At 35.5% G+C, this 20793-nt stretch overlaps 1 protein-coding gene across 1 annotated transcript; it reads left to right on the top strand.

The window, feature by feature from the left end:
* The first annotated feature begins 9331 nt into the window (after nucleotides 1–9331).
* On the top strand, nucleotides 9332–10487 carry LOC103962222 (non-specific lipid transfer protein GPI-anchored 11-like). Its single transcript, XM_009374904.2, has 3 exons — nucleotides 9332–9734; nucleotides 9851–9880; nucleotides 10303–10487. Exons 1-3 carry the CDS (start codon nucleotides 9332–9334, stop codon nucleotides 10485–10487), a joined length of 618 nt encoding a protein of 205 aa, XP_009373179.2.
* Nucleotides 10488–20793: the final 10306 nt, after the last annotated feature.

Genomic DNA, 20793 nt, shown 5'->3' with positions numbered 1-20793 from the left:
TGGGGACAAAGGGTGGTTAGGGAATTATTGGTTTTGTGCTTGGTCCAAGCAATAATTTGGTTTCCCAACCACATAATAATATGTTCATGAAGTTTATGTTAAGGCCCCATGCTTCATAGAGAAAAATCAACCACATGAAATGCAGATGAGTTGCAATTATTGGTCTTATAAGATCAACATGATAGAAATTGGATAGTTCACAGGATCGGAAACAATGTCGTTTAGACTATCGATCACAATATGGTGTGAAGGATATGAACATAGAATGAGAATGGAATTAAATGAATCTGATAGAAAAGGATTTGACAAATATATAGGGATGGAAATAACCTTTCTGGAGGAGTTGTATTTTGAAATACAACTATTCATATCCTTTTAGAATTAATTAATTAAATAAATAATTATATTATTTCCTTTATTAATTAATTAACTTATTTCACTACAATCATATGTATATTAGTACATCAATGTTATGGTGTACCTTCACATATGATTACACATATTGTGAAAACTATGTTATCATAATCATATTCCAACATCTCCCACTTGATTACGATGACATAAACGGTTTCCTATTCTGATTTGTTTATTAAGAGTATTACTCATAAACAAATTGAATGTAACATCAGATATGTAGCTTCTTTACCTGGTGTGCACCATTCCACTTTATCTGATATCATTTTACTCTTTAGTAAAATGTCATCATACCTAAGTAACTAGGAAAAACATTCTGTACCCAGTTACAAATAGCGACTTAGTATCGCAATATACGCCACAGTGTTATATAAATTATTTCTTGAAGCTTATAACGGATTTTACTTTCAAGACAATTTATTATAACATGGTTACCTTGCTAGTGCCCTCTATCTTTAATCGACCAAGTACTAAAGAACCAGATAAAGTCGCATCTACTTGTCTATGTTTCAGGCGTCCCTAACACCATACAACGATCCCCGCCACACGTCTCACACTACAACACATCTAGATGTTTTTCAAACCCATTATAGTCACATGCTCCTTGAATTTTTCTAGAGACAATCCCTTGGTCATTGAATCGGCCACCATCACTTTGGAGGGTATGTAGTTGACCTTTACCTCTTCCTCCTCCACTATATCTTGTATATAGTGACATTTAATATCAATGTGTTTTCTTTTAGAACTATTTGCTCCACTTTTTATCAGAAAGATGGTGGACTTATTATCACAAAACACATTAACGGGCTCTTTAGGTGTACCTATATTTAGTTTATCAATAAAGCGTTTAGCCTATACTATAATACTTACTACTGTGCTACAAAATATATATTCTGCTTCCATGGTAGACTTTGCAACACAGTCCTGTTTCTTACTTAACCAAGAAACAGCTATTCCACCAAACAAGACAATGTTACCACTTTTTGACTTTTTGTCATCCAAGACGCATGAGAAATCTGCATCGCAATAACAAACTAAATCCAGATCATTTAATCCGAAACAAAGTTTCATACCTTGAGTGCCATTTAGATATCTGATAATTATCTTTACTACCATCCAATGTTACTTTCCAAGGTTGGATTGATATCTACTTACCAATCCAACTGCATGACATATGTCAGGTCTTGTGCTGGTCATAGCATACATCAAACTTCCAACTGCTTAGGCATAAGGAACATTTTGCATATCAATGATGTCTTGCTTCTGTTTCGGACACATATTTTTGGAAAACATCATTCCTTTACAAACATGTGTACTAACTGGCTTGCAATCTTGCATATTAAATCTTTTAAATATTTTATCCAGATAATTTTGGTGATCCAAATAGAGTGTTCCGGCATTTCTATCCCTAGTAATTTTAATTCTTAGAACATAAAGTACTTCCTATATCTTTCATTTCAAATTTGGATCCTAGATATGACTTAGTCTTTTTAATCATATCTATGGAGTTACCTGCAAGTAAGATGTCATCTACATATAATGACAACATACAGAAATTATCTTGGCACTCCGAAGAGTAAACACAATGATCTAATGGATTTATTTTATAGCCCATTTCCATAATGGCTTGGTGGAATTTTAAATAACATTGTCTTGATGCTTGTTTAAAGCCATACAACGACTTTCTTAATTTGTAGACTTTGTTTTCATGTCCTTTGATATGATATCTTTCGGATGGAATCATATAGATGTCTTCCTTCAAATCTCCATTTAAGAATGCTGTTTTGACATCTAACTGATGAAGTTCTAAATCCATTCTAGCAACAATTTCCATAAGAATCCAAATGGATGTAAACTTCGCAACTAGAGAATAAGTGTCCATAAAATCTATACCAGGTTTCTGGGTATAAACCTTAACTACAAGTCGAGCCTTAAACTTATCCAAGGTAACATCTGATTTGTACTTCTTACGAACAAGGTTCTAAAAAATGTTAGGGCAGACTAGGGCCTAGCACTTAAGCAGCTAGGCGGGGTCTAGATGGATTTAAGTAAATCTATTATATTTTGTATAAATAAGTGTCCATTTATACTTAAAATATATATATATTTTCATCATAAACTACAAAATGGAATGACATATATATTATGAAGTATTGGAACATAATGAAAACATGGGAACAAGCATATAATGTGTGTTCATTTAACTATTTAGCAAGTCTCTTACAATTTATTGAAAACAAATAAAATACAAAATAAAAGTTATTTATTTTCTATCTAAGTGAGTTGCAACCTAAGCAGTGTCTAAGCAGGTCTGGGCGGGCTAATCGAGTGCCTAGGCGGTCTAGGTGGGTGCCTCATCAGGACTAGGTGTCCTTTCTTAATTTTCAAACGTCTAGGCCTTAATCGGGGCAGTGGCTAGCCGCTTAGCGTCTAGGCAGGGATTTTTAGAACAGTGCTTACGAAGTACCCACTTACAACCGATGAACTTTCTTCCATCAAGTAGATTAACGAATTCCCATACTTCATTTTTCTTTATGGAATCTAGTTCTTCATTCATGGCTTGTTGCCATTGTTGAAACTCAAAACTATCAATTGCTTCTTTATAATTCCTTGGGTCTAGATCTCCCACTAAACTATCTACCTCCTCAAGATTGAAACTCAAGATGGTTCCCTTTTTCTTTTACTCCCACTGATTTTATCATTTCTCCCACTATTTATATCTTCCGTGATAATATCATGATTACCATCCATGTGTGTGTGATGATCAACATTGTTATGATCACCCATGTCTATGTCTCCCACTTGATCATTGTCAAAGTCATGATCATGAGACAAGCCTAAATCAAGATGGAAATCTTGATCTTCCGTAGGGGAATTTTATTCTTTCAAAGATTCCAATTCTTACATTGGATGAACCAAATTAGTAGTTTCAATAAAATTAGCATCTCTACTTTCGATTAATCCTTTCTCAAGATGATAAAACTTATATCCGGCACCATTATCAGGATACCCTATGAATTTACATTCCAAAATGTTTGCTTGTAATTTATCTCTAGATGACTTTGGAATGAGGACATGCTTCTTAAAACCCCAAAATTTTAAGTTTGATAAATCAGGTTTTCGCCCATGCCATAATTCATATGGAGTCAATGGCTTTGCCTTTGTATGAACTCTGTTCAATATATATGCTGCAGTAGACAAAGCTTCACCCCAAAAATGTAGAGGTAAGTCAGCATAAGACATCATAGATCACATCGTATCCAAGAGTTCGATTTCTTCTTTCTGTGATTCCATTTTGTTGCGGTGTATAAGGCATAGTATAATTATGCTTATACCATTCTCTTTGCAGAAATCATCAAAGGCTTCAAATTCTCCACCTCTATCACTATTAAAGGTCTTTATGGATCTTCCCAATTGGTTCTCTACTTCTGCCTTAAACTCTTTAAATTTGTCCAAGGCTTCATTTTTATGCTGCAAGAAGTAGACATGTCCATAACTGGAATAATCATCGATGAAAGTCACAAAATATTTCATTCCTCTATGGGTTTTAGTTCTCATTGGTCCATATAAATCTGTATGCACTATCTCAAGTAAATTTGTAGAAGTCCAATGCTAAGAAAATGATTTTCTAGTCATTTTTCCTTTAATACATTATTCATATGTATCAAAATCATGTGCATTTACTTAAGGCAACATTCCATTTTTACTCATGCTTGCATTTTATCGGAAACTGGATGACAAGCATTGGCTAAGTCTTTTGCCATTACCTCCATTTTAGTAATATGATCGACCATAGAATCAGTTTTCTCCATTTTTGTCCCATTGTATTTCTCAAGCAATAACTGAATGTATATTTGAGATTTGGGGCCATACTTCTTTTCAAGTACATCCATGATTTCTTTGGCCAAATCATATTCTTCATAGAGGTATTAATTTATTTTCCATGTAATTTAGAATTGTGGCCTTAGCCAACTCATTATCTTCCACCCATTTATTATAAACTCGAGAGGGCCCAAAGAGCCTCTCATCTTTGATAGTTTTTAAAGTCTTGTCATGGGTTAAAAGATAAGTGGTCCTTCTCTTCCATATTCAATAATTAACATTGTTCAACCTCTTTTTAAAAAACTTTGGATTTGGAAGATTTAGTTGCCATATCTCAGAAAATTACAAAACAAACACAATACTTAATACAACTTAAATACAAGTACAAATACTATTAGTGTACTTTTAATTATTACAAGCCACAAATACTAAATGTTCTTAATAAATTAAAGACTAAAAAAAAATAAAAACAAAAGATAGAAACTTATTTATTTTTAGTAGCAGATACTTCACACACTCACAAAGGCTTTGTCTAATCAGTGAAAGACGAGTACTTGTTCAGCCGATCACATCGATAGAAGGCTCATGGATTTCTTACTTGTCTACTTGGCCAGGCATGATCAATTTTTCCTCTATTTTCGTGCACAAAAGCAGTCTCTTCTCGTCTACTAGATTCTCTTTCATTTCTCAGTGGTCTTGGTCCCTTTAAATTTCTTGCTGTTGAAATTTCTCTTTGTGCCAAATCAGGATATATAAAACTGTAACGGGTGTTATTATATTGGTCCAAATAATTAAGCACTTTGACTCTAAAATTATGAAAAGTAAACCCTTGCTTCCACTTTTGATCTTTGTGACTGAGTTTGAATTGAAGGGAGCTACCAAGGTTGTAGGTGGCTTCTCGATTTGGGCCTACTTGAAGATGAGCCCACCTCAAAGGACCTATGAATTTGACTTTCTGATGGACAATAATTTATTATTGTCTCCTAGTCCTTCACGTGCATTATCATAGTGCTTAATACTAAAAGAAAATCCCCTATTTCTTTGGACCAAGGAATCTTGAAAAATGGAGGAGTTCCTTCCTTGATTTCGACTTTGTGAATCACTTATCTCCTTCTGAAAAAGATGCGATCATTCCCCATTTTGAAGAAAATTCATCCCGCAGCCCAGTGGGTAATTACGAACGGCGGAAACAATTCGTCTTGGAGGAAATCGATGCGATTGATGTTGTGTATTACCGTGAGAAGACGAGACCACAATTAGATGAACACGAACACGCTATTGCCTACTCTAGGTCAATAAGGTGCTATAGTGAGTCCACGGCGAAATGCAAGACCACGGCGGAGTAAGGCACGAAAATCGCGAGTTCAATCTTGGATTTGCAGCAATCAGCAAATGACTACGAATCAATCACGATAGTGCAGGTAAGACTATTGGGTTTTGTGACCAAATTTCAGAAAATATAGGTTCAATGGGACGTTGCAGGTCTTTGGGTTTCTGTGCAAGTTTGGTTTTTGCAGCCAACGATGCCCACTGCAATGGGTTTTCTGAGGTTCTAATATGACTGAATAAATCTTCTGGATGTGATTCGTTCAAATTCTGATAATGGTAATTATAGTCGGGGAGTGAACTTAGTGAATTTGAATGCTGAAATGGTTCAATGGCAGATGGAGTTTTGTTCTTTACCGAATGAAATGGTGTGAATGAATATAGTTCTAATTGTTGGGTTAATCTAGGCCTGGGTTCAAATAGATTGTAGGATGGGATTTTAGACAGGCTATAATGTTTGAACATTTGGGTATCTTTGTGGGTTTTGCGTTCTGCAAGGAAATTCTCAGATGTCGATTTTGAACTTTCCATAAAAATCAGTTGAATATTTTCCTTATCCACCAACGTCCTCTTCCCTAATTTCTTCTCAAGTTGAAACTTAGTAAGAACGTTGTTGGATTCGTTACTTGACGAAGAGGAAGCCTCAAATGTAGTTCAAGATGTCCTCTAATGAAAACTGGGCAAATTGTTTTGATTCATGAAAACCTGGCTTTAAGGCCAATGATAGAAATTGGGTAGTTCACAAGATCAGAAACGGATGTTGTTTAGACTATTGATCACAATATGGTGTGAAGGATATGAACAAAGAATGAGAATGGAATTGAATGAATCTAATAGAAAGAGATTTGACAAATATATAGAGATGGAAATAACCTTTCTGGAGAAGTTGTATTCTTCACGGGAAGTTATAACCTTTCATGTTGAAATACAACTATTCATATCCTTTTAGAATTAATTAATTAAATAAATAAATATAGAACTACCGTGGGTTTTATTTTACTTTTTTTTTTATTTGAACAAATGATATTATCTACATTAAGATGGTGGGTTTGGCCTCACGATGGGTTAGCAATAAATGTGGTTCCAATTTGCCCTTGGCGAGAATCGAACTTAAGACTTCTCACTTACAAGTGAAGAGGAATATTACTAGATCGTAGTATTAAATGGCAGATTTTACTAACATATGGTATTATAGCGGGATTAAAACTTTATAAGAAACTAACTCAAGTCTAGGACATTCAATTTTTGAAGAGCACATGGACATTACAAACCAAAACCCTTAACTTGTCCTCGTATTTTCCATGGATTACAAAGTCCAGCTCTCCCGAGTCCATGCCATTCAAAGGGGTGAGCTTAATGCTAAAGGCCCAAACAAAACAGAGCGACATGCGTGTTAGGTAGCTAGACTGCTGTATGTTTTTATTTTATTCTTCTCTTTTTCTGTATATTGGGTGGGGTTCTTTTTTATATTTTTTTTATTTTTTCATTCTGTATAGTTGGGTTGGGTTAGGATTTTACAATTGAGATAAGCATTATCACAACGGAGCCCGGTGTGCATGTAAGGGAGTTTCGGAAATTTCAAAATATATTCATCAACTAGAAAATAATTGTATTTTAAAAAGGAGAAAGTTGAAATAAGTCTAAATTTGTAAGCAATTACTAGATATAGTCCAATTTTATTTAATTATTGGTTTAAGTCTAGTGACTCATTGTCCACGTCATTTTATTATCATTTTTTGTCAAAATTACCCCTCTATTAACATTATCTTTTAATTCTAGATTTACTTGTATTATAAAATTAATTATAATTGATTATTTATCATTAAAGTAATCCCATAATTGTAGGATTAGTTTGAAATAATATTATCTCTTCTTCCTCATAACTCCCCTACAAACACTATTATTTTTTATGCGTGGTGATCTTCTTCCTCCTTGGAACCCATACCTGTCACATCCCGACCCAGGTAGGACCGCTTCCTGGGCCAGACTCCACCGTAGCACGATATTGTTCACTTTGGGCCCCCAGCACACCCTCACGGTTTTGTTTCTGGGAACTCGCACGAGAACTTCCCGATGGGTCATCCATAATGGGAGTGCTCTCGCGCGCTACTCGCTTAACTTCGGAGTTCCCATGGAACCTGAAGCCAGTGAGCTCCCAAAAGGCCTCGCGCTAGGTAGAGATGAGAATATACATATAAGGATCACTCCCCTGGGCGATGTGGGATGTCACAATAACCGTGTGTGTTCATGCTGGAACATTTAACCACAGGGCTAGGAAGAAAGCCTTCTAAACCATAACCGTGGGTGTTGATGTGTATATATAATTGTAGGCTCTCACTATTAATTTCTTTCTTAGTTTTTTGTTTGTTTATATGAACTTTTCTTTTTATAAGTAAAAACGTTATAGCAAATGCACTTTATTTATTTTGTTTATATACCTAATACATAGGTAGATGTAGAAAATAATTTTGTCTTTCTATAGAGTAAGTAGAATATATCTGCTTTATAGGTATAAAGTAGTATAATTAATTATTTATCTTTAAATAATCCCCTACTTGTAGAATTAGTTTTAAATTATATCTCTTCTTCCATAACTCCCGTATACAATTTGTGTTGTGTTCTCCGATCCCCTTCCTTCTTGTTCATTCTTCTTCTTTTAAGCTCTTATGATTTCTTCCTCTTTTTTAAAATACAAGGTCACAATTTCTAATTTTTTTCTGTGGTATAGAGCTTTGAAGTATGCCAATACACCAACAAAAGGTGGGTTGATGTAAGTGGTTGGTTTTGGTTTTGTAGCATCAAATCTTGCATCTTCCTACTTGTCATCCCCACCAGGTCCTCCCACAATAGCACTAGTTGGGTCGTTTTGATTGGGAACATTGCCATGAAAATATGAGTTTCATGCATGCACTATTAATTTCTTCCTAATTTTTAGTTTGAACCTGGATTATACATATTTTTGTTTTCAACCTTTATAGGAAATGCGTTGCTTTGTTTACCTACCTGTATTATATATTTTTGTAATGAATCTATTTGTATATTTTGTTTATTCTACCCGTTTTATAGATTAATTTTATTTTATCTACCTATATATCACAAATTTTTCTGTCTCAAATTAATTGCGTTATCTACCTATACGATATGTTTTTACTCATTAGTCTATCTATATATCACATATTATTTTCTGTTATCTATCTATACGATAGGTTTTTATTCATAGTCTACCTATATCATAGATTAATTAATATTATCTACCTACATCACAAATTTTTTATGTACCTCGACAACGTTTCTTTTAATTTTTCATAAACTTATAAGATTGGTTGTAATGTGTTATTAAAATGTTTTTAATTAGAAAACGGGTAGATAAAGGTATTTGAAGTTTCAAATTTTTAAAATTTTAAATTCAAAAATAAAGAATTTAAATATTTTTTATTTTCAAGGGGCAAAATAGATGTAATAAAAAATCAAATAAAATTGGACCCAATCTAAAAACTGGTGAATTCTTTGGACCTGATCAAACTGCCCCTTTTAAAAATTGGAGACATATAGAAGATACACGTAACAATAAGATTATTGTAAGTTATAACTAATCTTCCAATTCTAGTGAAATTCGAACTTTGTTCAAACTGGATAGAGAGATTTTAGGAATTTCAATTCGAACCAACTCTTACCGCTATAAGTTTATATAGAACTAAAAAAACACAACAACCAATGGTAAACTTGTGCAATTGTTGAAGCTAGGCTCTCAATTCTTCCGGAGAAAAGAATGGAGAGATTGATCTATGTTTCATGCATTTTGACCACTTGTGTTATGTTGGCAAATTGTGCACGAATCCATGTTGTTGATCCACTGTCGTATGCACCATCACCGGAACCAAGCTCGCTGGACGTACCAACAACAGTAGGCTCACCAAGCTCAGATGATTGTAACGATGTGCTATACGGAATGGCCGATTGCATTCCCTTTTTAAGCGATGGGGACACAAACACAAAGCCGGAAGGTTCGTGTTGTTCTGGGTTGGAAATGGTCCTAAAAGCCAGTGATGACTGCATATGTGAAGCCATAGAAAGTAGCACTGATATGGGTATTCCTATAAATATGACAAAGGCTATGACATTGCCTTCTGCTTGTGAAATCTCTGCACCTTCTTTTCTTAGTGAATGTAACCGTGAGTAATCTCATCTCTCACCAGTATTGCACACTCTGATTAATTTCTTTTCGACGAAATAAGAATATGTTGATGTATAATGCTCATAAAAAATGATTTCCTCTTTTGTTTTGCAGTCCCATTGCCTCCTGGTGCAAGTCCTCATGGTGTGTTCTAATTGTTTACTGCATGTTTTAGTTTCGCTTTTTTCCATTTAAAAAAAAAAAAGATAATCCTTTACTTGATGAAATGAACCCTTAAATGACCATTCAACGGGTAAATATCGACTAACAAAATGGTGATTAACGTTTAGAAAAAAAATTTGTATCCTAATATCGTTACATTTGTATTATTATGTAGTACAGTGAAGTTTCTGTTTTGTTTTTAATATTGAAAACAAAAATGATGAGAGATGAATGATAGATGTGAACAAGAGAATAGAACTGTGCGAACTGAATTGATTTTAGATTTATGTATTCTCGTTATTTCTTCCTCTTTATTTTATTATTGCATATGTATCAAAGTTATAAGACTTGATCATTGCTCCAAAGGATAAATCTCATACCTCAGTAACAAATTTTCGTTGCAGTTCATCCAACTCCAAAATCATCACCAAAGAGTCAATCTCCAGAACCGAGCCAGTCACCAACAAGTTCCATCAACGTAGTTCCAGCACCCGTCACTGCTCCACATGCCGGAACATACTCATTATCTGCCTCTCTAGTGCTCATACTTAGCATGCTTTCTGCATCATTCTACTGTATTTCATTTTAACTAGGCAGTAGTTTCATTGTTTGTTTTTATCATCCTACGGCTGCTAATATTAGTCATGCTTATGATTTAGCTGGACTAGACTATGCTTGTGTTTATGTAGGGTTTTAATTTCTAATAAAATTTAGGTTTTGATTTCTAATTATTTATTCTTTTCATGAATGACTTAGCATCCATATTTTTTTCCTTCAGAACTGTGTACCAACCCTTACATATATAGAAGAAAAACCGTACAATAGTAATCCACTAAACGTAGTTCCAATCACTTTTAGGTCTACTCTAAGGGCCTGTTTGGGATTGAGGTGATTAAAAAAAAAGCTACTATGAAAAAAAGCTATGAAAATTTTTGGTGTTTGGTAAACTTTGAAAAACAGCTTTGTTTCAAAGTTGAGGGTGAAAAAAAGCCCAAAACCATCAGATGACAAGAAGCTGCAATTTGCAGCTTCCAAAAGCAGCTTATTTTCACCCACACACGGGTGAACAGTGTACTGAAATATGAATAACCCAAGCGTCGTCGTCGTCCTCTGCGACTGCGCGCCCCGGCGTCATGGCTCCGCGGGGCTCGGCCGCCGCGACGGCTGGAATGCGTCGCCGTCGTGTCGGAGGCTCCACCGGTTCCGGAAGCATCGACGGAGGAGGAGGCGGATCAGGTGCCGGAAACAACATGCTGAGGTTCTACACGGACGACACTCCTGGCTTGAAGATCACCCCGACTGTTGTCCTCGTCATGAGCCTCTGCTTCATAGGCTTCGTCATGGCTCTTCATGTGTTTGGCAAGCTGTACCTCCACCGATCTGGTGGCGGAGCTTGAGTTCTGAGTCCTGGTTCGGATCGGGTTCGGATTCGGAGCTTAATCGGTAATTCAATGACACGAATGCTTTGTTTTCGCTTTGCTCTGTAAATTTTCGCAGAGTTGATGTTGTTAGGGTTTCAATTTTGTTTAAAGTTTGGATCTGTTGACTCTTGGATTGTGTTTGGATCAGAAAGTTGAAGACTTGATAGCTCTTTATGAAATTCCCGATATCTCAATACCTCGTCATGTTCGAGTAAATACTCTGAAAATGGATGTTGACACTGCCTTACTTGAATTAAAGAAGCAATTTCAGGTTCAAAAGGATGACCTGGTTCCTCACTTGTTGGTTCTTCCACCGGGTAGTGATCTTCACGATCATCCTCTAATAAAGGATGGAAGTATTTTTATGCAAGGAAAGGCAAGCTCTATGGTGGCTGCAGCCCTTGCTCCGAAACCAGGATGGGAGGTCGGTAAAGTTTGTACATCGCTAATTATTATGAACTTAAGTTGGGTTAATGTTTTGCATCGGTTGTATTGAGTTTTGGGTTAATGTTTTGCGTCGGTTGTATTGAGTTTTGGTTTTAAGATTATACAACAGTTTGCGCCAATTAAATATGATTTCCTTTGAAGGTTCTTGATGCATGCTCGGCTCCTGGAAACAAAACTGTGCACCTTGCAGCTCTTATGAGAGGAGAATATTTATCCCTTCGTTATTTTGCTCTCTAATGTGGAAGTGTTACATAATTACATTGAATGATTGAGAATTTGAGGATCCAATAGTTTTGAATTTGTAGAAATTTAAAAGATTAAAAGGAAAACAGAATTGTGCAAACTTGGGAGATTCATGATGAGAGAAAACAAGTAGACTTTTGCTAATAAGAACTGGTTGGAAAAAAGGGGATCCAAAGAAAAAGGGAATAGAGATTTTAGAGAAAGATGTTTAATCATTTGCATACAAGCCCTCTTTTGCTGAAATGTTCCTTGTTTTGTGCTTTGTTCTTGACGGAGTTGATAATATCATATAAATCGTTGCATCTCCCTTTTGTTTGCATCTCTTTTGTGCATAAATCATGCATTCTTTGCTGGTTGCTGGTTCATTAAATGAAAATTATCCTGAAAGATAGTCAGTAAAGCATGAAAACATTTTATAGTATATGAAATTAATAGCACATTTTATAGTATATAAATATTTTTCTTCTAAAAATAAAATATATTTAGTAATTCACTTTTATTTGTTAAGAAAATTAAATTAATAGCACATCTAGTAATATACCCTTTTTGGTCATTTCACACAGTCACAGCTGTTTTACAAAAAAGTTTACCAAACACTATGATACTGCTTTTTTTTTTCCAAAAGCACTTTTACAAAAAAGTTTACCAAACACTTTACTGGCTTTATTTCACAGCCGCTTATTCTCACAGCACAGCCACTTATTATCACAACAGCTTTTTTTCAAAGCACAGCAATACCAAACCAAGCCTAAATCGTACAAAAAAAATCATTAAATTTTCTGAGATTTCTTTAGGAAACTAACCATTCTGAAAATAAAACTAAAAACCGAGAAACCATGAACCCTCTTCGGTGATGACATAACAAGCAATCATTGCATGATCAAAGTTGAAGAAAGATTAGTTGCAATGATATTTTTGGTAACAGAAGTGAAATGAGAAACCTATTTTGATGGTTTAGGTTCCTCTCCTCTAAGAAAAAGACCAATTACTATTCTGCTTTTCGGCTCGTCTTATGATATCGACCAAAATTTTTGGCCCGCTAAAAAGGAAAAGAAAAGGAACAAACATGTATTAATTGTTGAGGATTTGAGTGTATCTCCATTTCATTGGTCAAGGCCCTTAAAAGTGGGAACGACCACACTTCAGCTTTGAGAAGTTTAATTGATGATACTTGTGTGCTGTTAAACCAATTCTCAAGGGCTAGCTAGGTTTACTTATGTTTGTCGAGAAGTCAATATTGTGACACATAGATCAGCTAGTTGTGATTTTTTCTAGATAATGCTACCTTGTAGATTCAAGATCCTCCGGATATTATAGAGGATTAATAGATTATCGCCTTTTATCAAATGTAGTTTCTTAGTTACAATGTATGTGGTATATTCTTTTACAAGAATACTCTCCTACTCGATCTCTTGTCTGGATGTGTTTGATTTAATGCAATGGTGACAAACACTTTTTTTTTACTTAAATCACAATCGGAGAGTCGAGGCTTGACTTTGAACACGTGGGGATCATGAAAAGTGTCAAGTGATGAGTAATCTTCAGCGTTGGTAGTGATTCTCCACAAACTTGATGAAGAGCCTAGATGAAATTGGAAAAGTAACCACTTATTATCTTTAGGGTGGCTCTTATTATATCCCTTCTTGAAACAAAAATGAAGTGGAGATTGAAAGAGATAGAAGAAAGAACAAGATCTTGAAGTGTCTAAGGAATGAATGGTGGAATCTAAAGGGAGAAAAACAAGTCAATTTTCACCCAATGTACTTGGGATACAGAGAGGAATGCTAGCCAAATGTGGGATTCCATGGCTATCTGTATCTGAAAAGTTGCAAAAAGGGTACTAGGAGAGTCCAAGGGCTTTGCTCCACATCAAAAGGAATCTTGGTGGTGGAAGGAGGATGTACATGCAAAGGTTAAGGCTAAGAAGGAATGTTGTAAAACCTTATACAAGGATAGAATCGATGAAAATGTGAAAGCTATAAAATAACAAAGAAGGATGCAAAGAAAGCCGTGAGAGAAGTGAAGCTAGCAGCTTTTGACGATATGTATAAGCGATTAGATACCAAAGAAGGAGAGTTGGATATCTATAAACTAGCTAGAACAAGGGAAAAGAATACAAGTGACTTGAACCAAGGAAGGTGCATCAAGGATGAGAATGAAAATGTCCTAGCTACAGAGAACGTGGTTAAAGACAAGTGGAGAGATTATTTTCATAATCTTTTCAATTAAGGACATGAAAGAGTACTTTGTTGGGGGAGTTGAGTAACTCAGAAGAGTGGAGAAATTACTCCTTCTACCACAGAATAAGAAAGGAAGAAGTGGTTGTAGCTTTGAAGAAGATGAAGCATAGAAAAGTAGTGGGCCCAGATGATATACTCAAGGTGTGGAAAGTCTTGGGAGAGATGGGTATAGCATGGCTCACAAAAGTTTTCAATAGGATTTTGAAAACAAAGAAGATGTCAAATGAGTGGTGAAAAAGCACTTTAGTGACTAAGGAAAGACTATGAGTACTTGGATCTAACAGAAGACTTGACACAAAACCGAGTGCAATAATGTTCTAGGATTCATATAGCCAACCCCACTTAATGGGATAAGACTTTTTTTTTTTTTTTTTTTTTTTTGACAAAAGCGATAAAGTGTTTCATTAATTAGAACAACCAAATACAAGAGGTGTCAGATGAGTACAATTTCTCCAGTGACAAATTTCTTAATTTGGAGATAGTTTGCACAAGATACAAATAATATTAAACCCCTATACGACTACCACAATAAACCATCATAAATAGGAGTTTCGGGTCGAACTGTCACAAAGACGACAGATGTGACAGTCCGAACACCGGTACCCTAACATAAAGCCATTGACAACAAGACCACATAAATTTCATAAGTGAAACTTAAAACTAACCTAATCCGCTAAAGGCACTACAACGAAACTTAAAACTAAACTAAAACCAATGACATGTCTAGGATTTGGATCCCCTCCTGACCTTTAAAAACTGAGCCTGCTAAGTAGGCGATCGTGGCCCTTAAAATTTGATCCAATGGCTACGATTATTATAACTTTTAGAGCGGCCCCCCTGTTTGTAGCCGTTGGATCAAATTTCAAGGGCCACGATCGCCTACTCAGCAGGCTTAATTTTTTAAGGTCCGGAGGGGATCCAGATCCACATGTCCACATGCGTGTCCACAGAAAAGACACAAGTACAACTGCAGCCTTGCAGGACCATGTGAGTGTGTCGGTGCCACAGAAAAGCCTCATATTTTAATTCGGAGTAAATTGTAGCAATTGTTCCTTAACTTTAACTTAATTGGAGTAATGTTCCTTCAACTAAAAATTCATTACCATTGGTCCATCAACTCATCAAAACGTGCAGCTATGGTCCCTCAACTAAAAATTCATTACTATTAGTCCCTCAACTTTAATCCAACTGGAGAAATGGTCCCTTAACTTTATCCCAATTGGAGCCATGGTTTCTCAACTTTAACCCAATTGTAGCAATGGTCCTTCCAACATAACTCATTTTGACAAAATTCTGACAAAGTTAACGAAAAGGACCATAGCTACACGTTTTAATGAGTTAAAGGACCTTAATTGTAGCAATGGTCCTTCCAACATAACTTATTTTGACAAAATTCTTATGAAGTTGAAGAAAATGACCATAGCTATACATTTTGATGAGTTAAGGGACTAATGATAATTGATTTTTAGTTGAGGATCCATTGCTTCAATTTAATTGAAGTTGAGAGCATATTACTATAGTTTACTCTTTAATTCAAGAAAATGACCAAGGGGTATCTATGAGCCATGCAAGGTCTGGTGGGAGCTATGCACTCTGTTTACAACCACACATGTTTACGTAGACAATGAAGTAGGGTTTTCTTCAAACCCTAGTGGTAGTTGACAACTCCTAACCAAAACAATCGTCGTCCACGTTTTTCTATTTATTTTTACATAGAGTAATGTTAAGAAGACTAAATTTACAAACTAAATAATGTGTCATCAATATGAATAAGCATGTTTATCAATGTTTAAGTAATAAACCAATCATCAACTTCTATGTTCTTTAGTTTCAAAACTTTGTCTTCAAATTTATTCTCTCTAACATTACATTTTTACATATGAAAGTATGATTTTCTTTTCGTGAACATTATGATGTATTATTTTGGAAAATTGTTATTAGTACTCCAAAATCTTATTCTACATTCCTCACAAGTTTATTTTTCTTTCTAATTATAAAAGGTTTGAAGTGCCAAATGAAAATTTTGAAATGCTAATAACAATTATCTTATTATAGGCAACTAGAATACGACATCTTTGGCTAGGACTTGAAATAGAGTTTCGTCAAATCCAATTGATGGGGCTTAATTTCTGGGAGTTGAATATTTGGGGATTGGAGTTATTGATAAGATGGAACTTCACTAACTTTGATTTTTTGTTTTTGGTCAGAAAAACTTTTGATTACGAGGTGGTACGCTCCAGAAACATGCTTTGTTCATCGAAATATAGGATATCATTTGTCAGACTCCTATGATCCTATGCACAAACTCGGACCAAATGTTTCACTATTTTTATATTATTTAGTTTATGCAAAATTAATTTAATTTAATTTAGTCTTTAAAGACAATCTAGTCCGAACTATAACTAGCATGGATTGTACTTTTTGAAGCCCAACACACAGCTCCAATCATCACCCAAATTAATTTAAATAAAAACTAATGAAAATAATTTGAAAATTTTGAATTTTAATCAAAATGATAAAAATATGTCGTAAATGAATTGTATCAGGAATGAATTTTTAGAGTAAAAATATCATTTTCGTTAAAAATAAACAATACCTAAAGTGTTTCGTTAAAACACCCTTAATTTAATTCACTTTTGCCCATGAAATAAAAAGATAATCAACCTCAATTCTCCGGATCACAACACCCATGATCTATAATTTTAAATTAAATTCATCTAAATCGAAGAAGATATTCCAACTTTGATGAAAATAGAGGATCACACTGCCGCCGGACCTGCTCTAGTCAAACATCATTATCTTTCATCAGCAACCTTTATAGGGATTTATCCTATAGGGTCGAGATATTGAATCCTTTTTTTTTTTCTTTTGGTTCTCAAGAGTGAACATGGAATTCAAAAACCCCTTTTGGGGCTATCTCGTATAGTCAACATGGAAAACTTTCAATTTTAGGTTTTTGTCGCGGATGCTATGGCTAACATTGATCTTTCTTTTAATTTCATGCATATTTGAAAAAACAAAGTTTCAAACTTGCTTATCATACTTTAATGTTTGATTGTATTGGAATTGGTTGTACTAGAGAATCTTCCTTTTAATTTATAATTTTGTATTTTAAGAAGAAAAAGAATATCAAAAACCATTTTCACGAACTAATCATAGAAAGCAAGAAAAAATTGGAGTACACTCCGGAATTGATTAAATGAAAACTAATTGTAAATGAAATCAGTTTCTCGATCAAACAATCTTTGCCTATTTTGAAAGATCATAATTCCTTTTCATCCTTTAATGTAAGAGAATAAGTTACTAGGTACATTACATGTCATTTGGTACCAATGAAATAACGATATTAGATAAAATTTACACATGTTTTTATTTCATTGATAAGATATGTCACTGTGATAGTTTATCTATGCTATACAATTTCTTCTCCCATTGTAGCCGAGATGATATTTTTCCCGTTTAATTAAATTTAGAAAATAAGAGGAGCAAGAAAGATAGATAGGGAGGGAAGTATAGCATTAATGAACCAAACCTCCAACCATAACCCATACACCATTATCCAATATTTATATCAACTCTTTTTTAACCTTGTATGTTTTCTGAAAATACTCGTCTCTTGTTTTATGCATACTTTTGATTCTTTTAACTGTACGAAAGTACGTGCATTTTCACAGAGAAAACAATTCTACACAAATCATTTTCTGGCAATAAAACGGAACGATACAATTATGAACTAAAACTTGAGGGCCTGGCTAAAATTGGCTAAAATTTTTATCAACAAAAAGTTAATAAAAACTATTTGTTACAAGATTTATGATGATCATTCTCAGTCGATCACAAAGCAATGCCGTTTATATATTTATCTTCGCAAATTTATTTGTTCTCATTTATTATTATCTTCATAATAAGCGAACTTTAAAGAAAAGTTCCACAAACCTTTTTTTTTTTTTTTTTTTCCCCTTTTTTTCATTTTTTTTATATTTTTTTTTTCTCAATATAGATTTTTTTTGGTCTTTAAATTGAATAAATAAAAGAATAATCATATGTGAGAAATAAGGAGTGTGCATAAAAAGATAAAGAGTGGTGTGAAAATCATTTATATATCTGTACACATTGAAATTTCGATGAAATAAATGTTGACCAATACATTAAAATTAAAACCTTCATTCATTTCACCTACATCATCTACTTACTTCACCTACGACCTCTACTCATTTCACCTACATTATCCACTTCACTAAAAAAAAAAAAGGATGGTGGTGATTCATTCTCAAAGTCTATAAATAGGCTTCTCCATCAGAGGATCAAAAAAAAAAAAAAAAAAGGGGGAGAAAAGAAGAAAAAAGACCAATTCACATATACATTTCTCTACCCCCAAATTGGAAGAGAATTCCCCAAACCCTTGAAGGTATGAAACTCTAAAGCTTTCAAGCATCCAACCTCCCAAATTCCCAAGAATCCCGAAAGATCAAGAAAACTCTCTTCGTTCTTCGTCAAATCCTTGAAGAAATCCATACAACTGTTCATCAAGATCAAGCCCTGAAGGCCGTTGAAGATCTGTTCATCCTCGTTCATCCTAAGATCAAGCCCTGACGGCCCTTGAAGATCTGTTCATCCTCGTTCATCCTAAGATCAAACCCTGACGACCTTTTGGATCAATAACATCAACAAATCTGCACCATTGTTCATCCTGAGATCAAGCCCCGACGACCCTTTGGATCAACAGCCCATCCACAAATCTACACCTTATGAAGATAGAATCAGAGGATCAAATTGTAAAAGAGATTGTAACCCCAAAATTAATACAAAATATTATTTTGTACACGTGTTCTTGTCTCATTCATCGCAGGAAAATTCGTGTTTACAAATTTGGCACACCTGGTGGGACAATCTTACCTCTGATTTCTATCTTCAAACCTGCAAAAAGCACAAATGGCATCAAGGAAGGTTTAAGTTGTTCCCGCAACCAACGTGAAGAACAAGAACATCCTCGCCGCAAGTGGTGACACTTCGGGCATCACAACCCGAAGCAAGGCAAAAACTCTCTCTGCTGCTGCTTCCACCCCTGCATTAACTCTGTCGAAGGAACAAGAGCACCCGAGGCATGAGCCCGTGATCACCCTGGCCTTGCTAAGGGTGCCAAGAGAGGAAAGCTTGAGGAAGTACGCACGATGCCGACTCAAGCAGTAGCTCAGCCATGCAAATCATGACCACATGAGCAACTTCAATCGAGGAGCAGCTGGCTCAAATGAATGAAGCGATCACAAAACTCACATTGACCGTGGAGGAGAAAAACTTACAAATAGCCACACTCGCCTACCAACAGGAGGCGCAACAAGACATGAAAGTTGACCTAAAGGTTGATCCACTAAAGAAAGAATTTGACAAATGAGAGAAGCCTCCGGTGGAGATTGTCGAAGAGAAGATGGAGCCAGACCAAGTAGCGGCACTCATGGAATCTATTTCTATCCAGCAGCTGCAAAAGATGATCGTCAGCACCATCAAGGAGCAATAGAAATGGAGCTCACATACCTCCATGTTGTACTCAAAGCCCTACTCCACGAAAATTAACGCCCTGAAGATGCTGATGGGTTATCAACCACCAAAGTTCATGCAGTTTGATGGAAAGGGAAACCCAAAGCAGCCCGCCACCCATTTCGTTGAAACTTGCAACAACGTGGGGACAGAAAGAGACTACCTTGCAAAGTAGTTTGTCCGCTATCTGAAGAGGAATGGATTTGACTGGTACACAGACCTAGAGCCTGAATCCATCAACACCTGGGAGCAATTGGAGAGGGAATTCCTCAATCATTTCTACAGCACCCACCGCACTGTAAGTATGCTGGAGCTGACAAGCACGAAGCAATGGAAGGACGAGCCAGTCGTGGACTGCATCAACTGATGGTGCACTCTAAGCCTCGATTGCAAAGATAAGCTCTCGGAGATCTCCTTGATCGAGATGTGCATCCAAGACATGCAATAGGGGTTACACTACATCCTTCAAGGCATCAAACCACGAACCTTCGAAGAGTTAGCCACCTACGCCCACAACATGGAGTTGAGTATCGCCCATCATGGAAAAAATAAGCCAATCTCCGACTTCAAGAAGGATAAGGTATTTGCTCCAAAGGTGGACAATCATGGGAAGAAACCCGTTAAGGAAGCTTTTACTATCAACATTACCCCCATTAAAACCTCATCTACGCTCATCAAGATCTCATCCAAGAACAAGGTGAAGAAGATAAAGAGAGATGAGTCTTCTCGCACCTTAGACAGGTACAAAAACACCTTGAGGGAACTGGAGCAAAAAACGTACACTTTTCCTGACTCAGATATGGCTGCAATGTTAGACGACTTGCTAGAAAAGAAGGTAATTGAGTTACGGGAATGGAAACGCCCCGAAAAGATGAATCGCATTAACGATCCTAGGTAGTACAAGTACCATCGTATTATAAGCCATCATGTTGGCAAATGTTTCATCCTCAAAGAGCTCATCATAAAGCTGCCACAACAAGGGTGCATTGAACTAAACCTAGAAGACACG

This window comes from the organism of the source record quoted next, unplaced genomic scaffold (genome assembly GCF_019419815.1).
Source record: "Pyrus x bretschneideri cultivar Hongxiangsu unplaced genomic scaffold, Pyrus_bretschneideri_v1 Contig17, whole genome shotgun sequence".
Lineage (NCBI taxonomy): Eukaryota > Viridiplantae > Streptophyta > Magnoliopsida > Rosales > Rosaceae > Pyrus > Pyrus x bretschneideri.
This window is presented reverse-complemented; position numbering and strand designations above follow the sequence as displayed.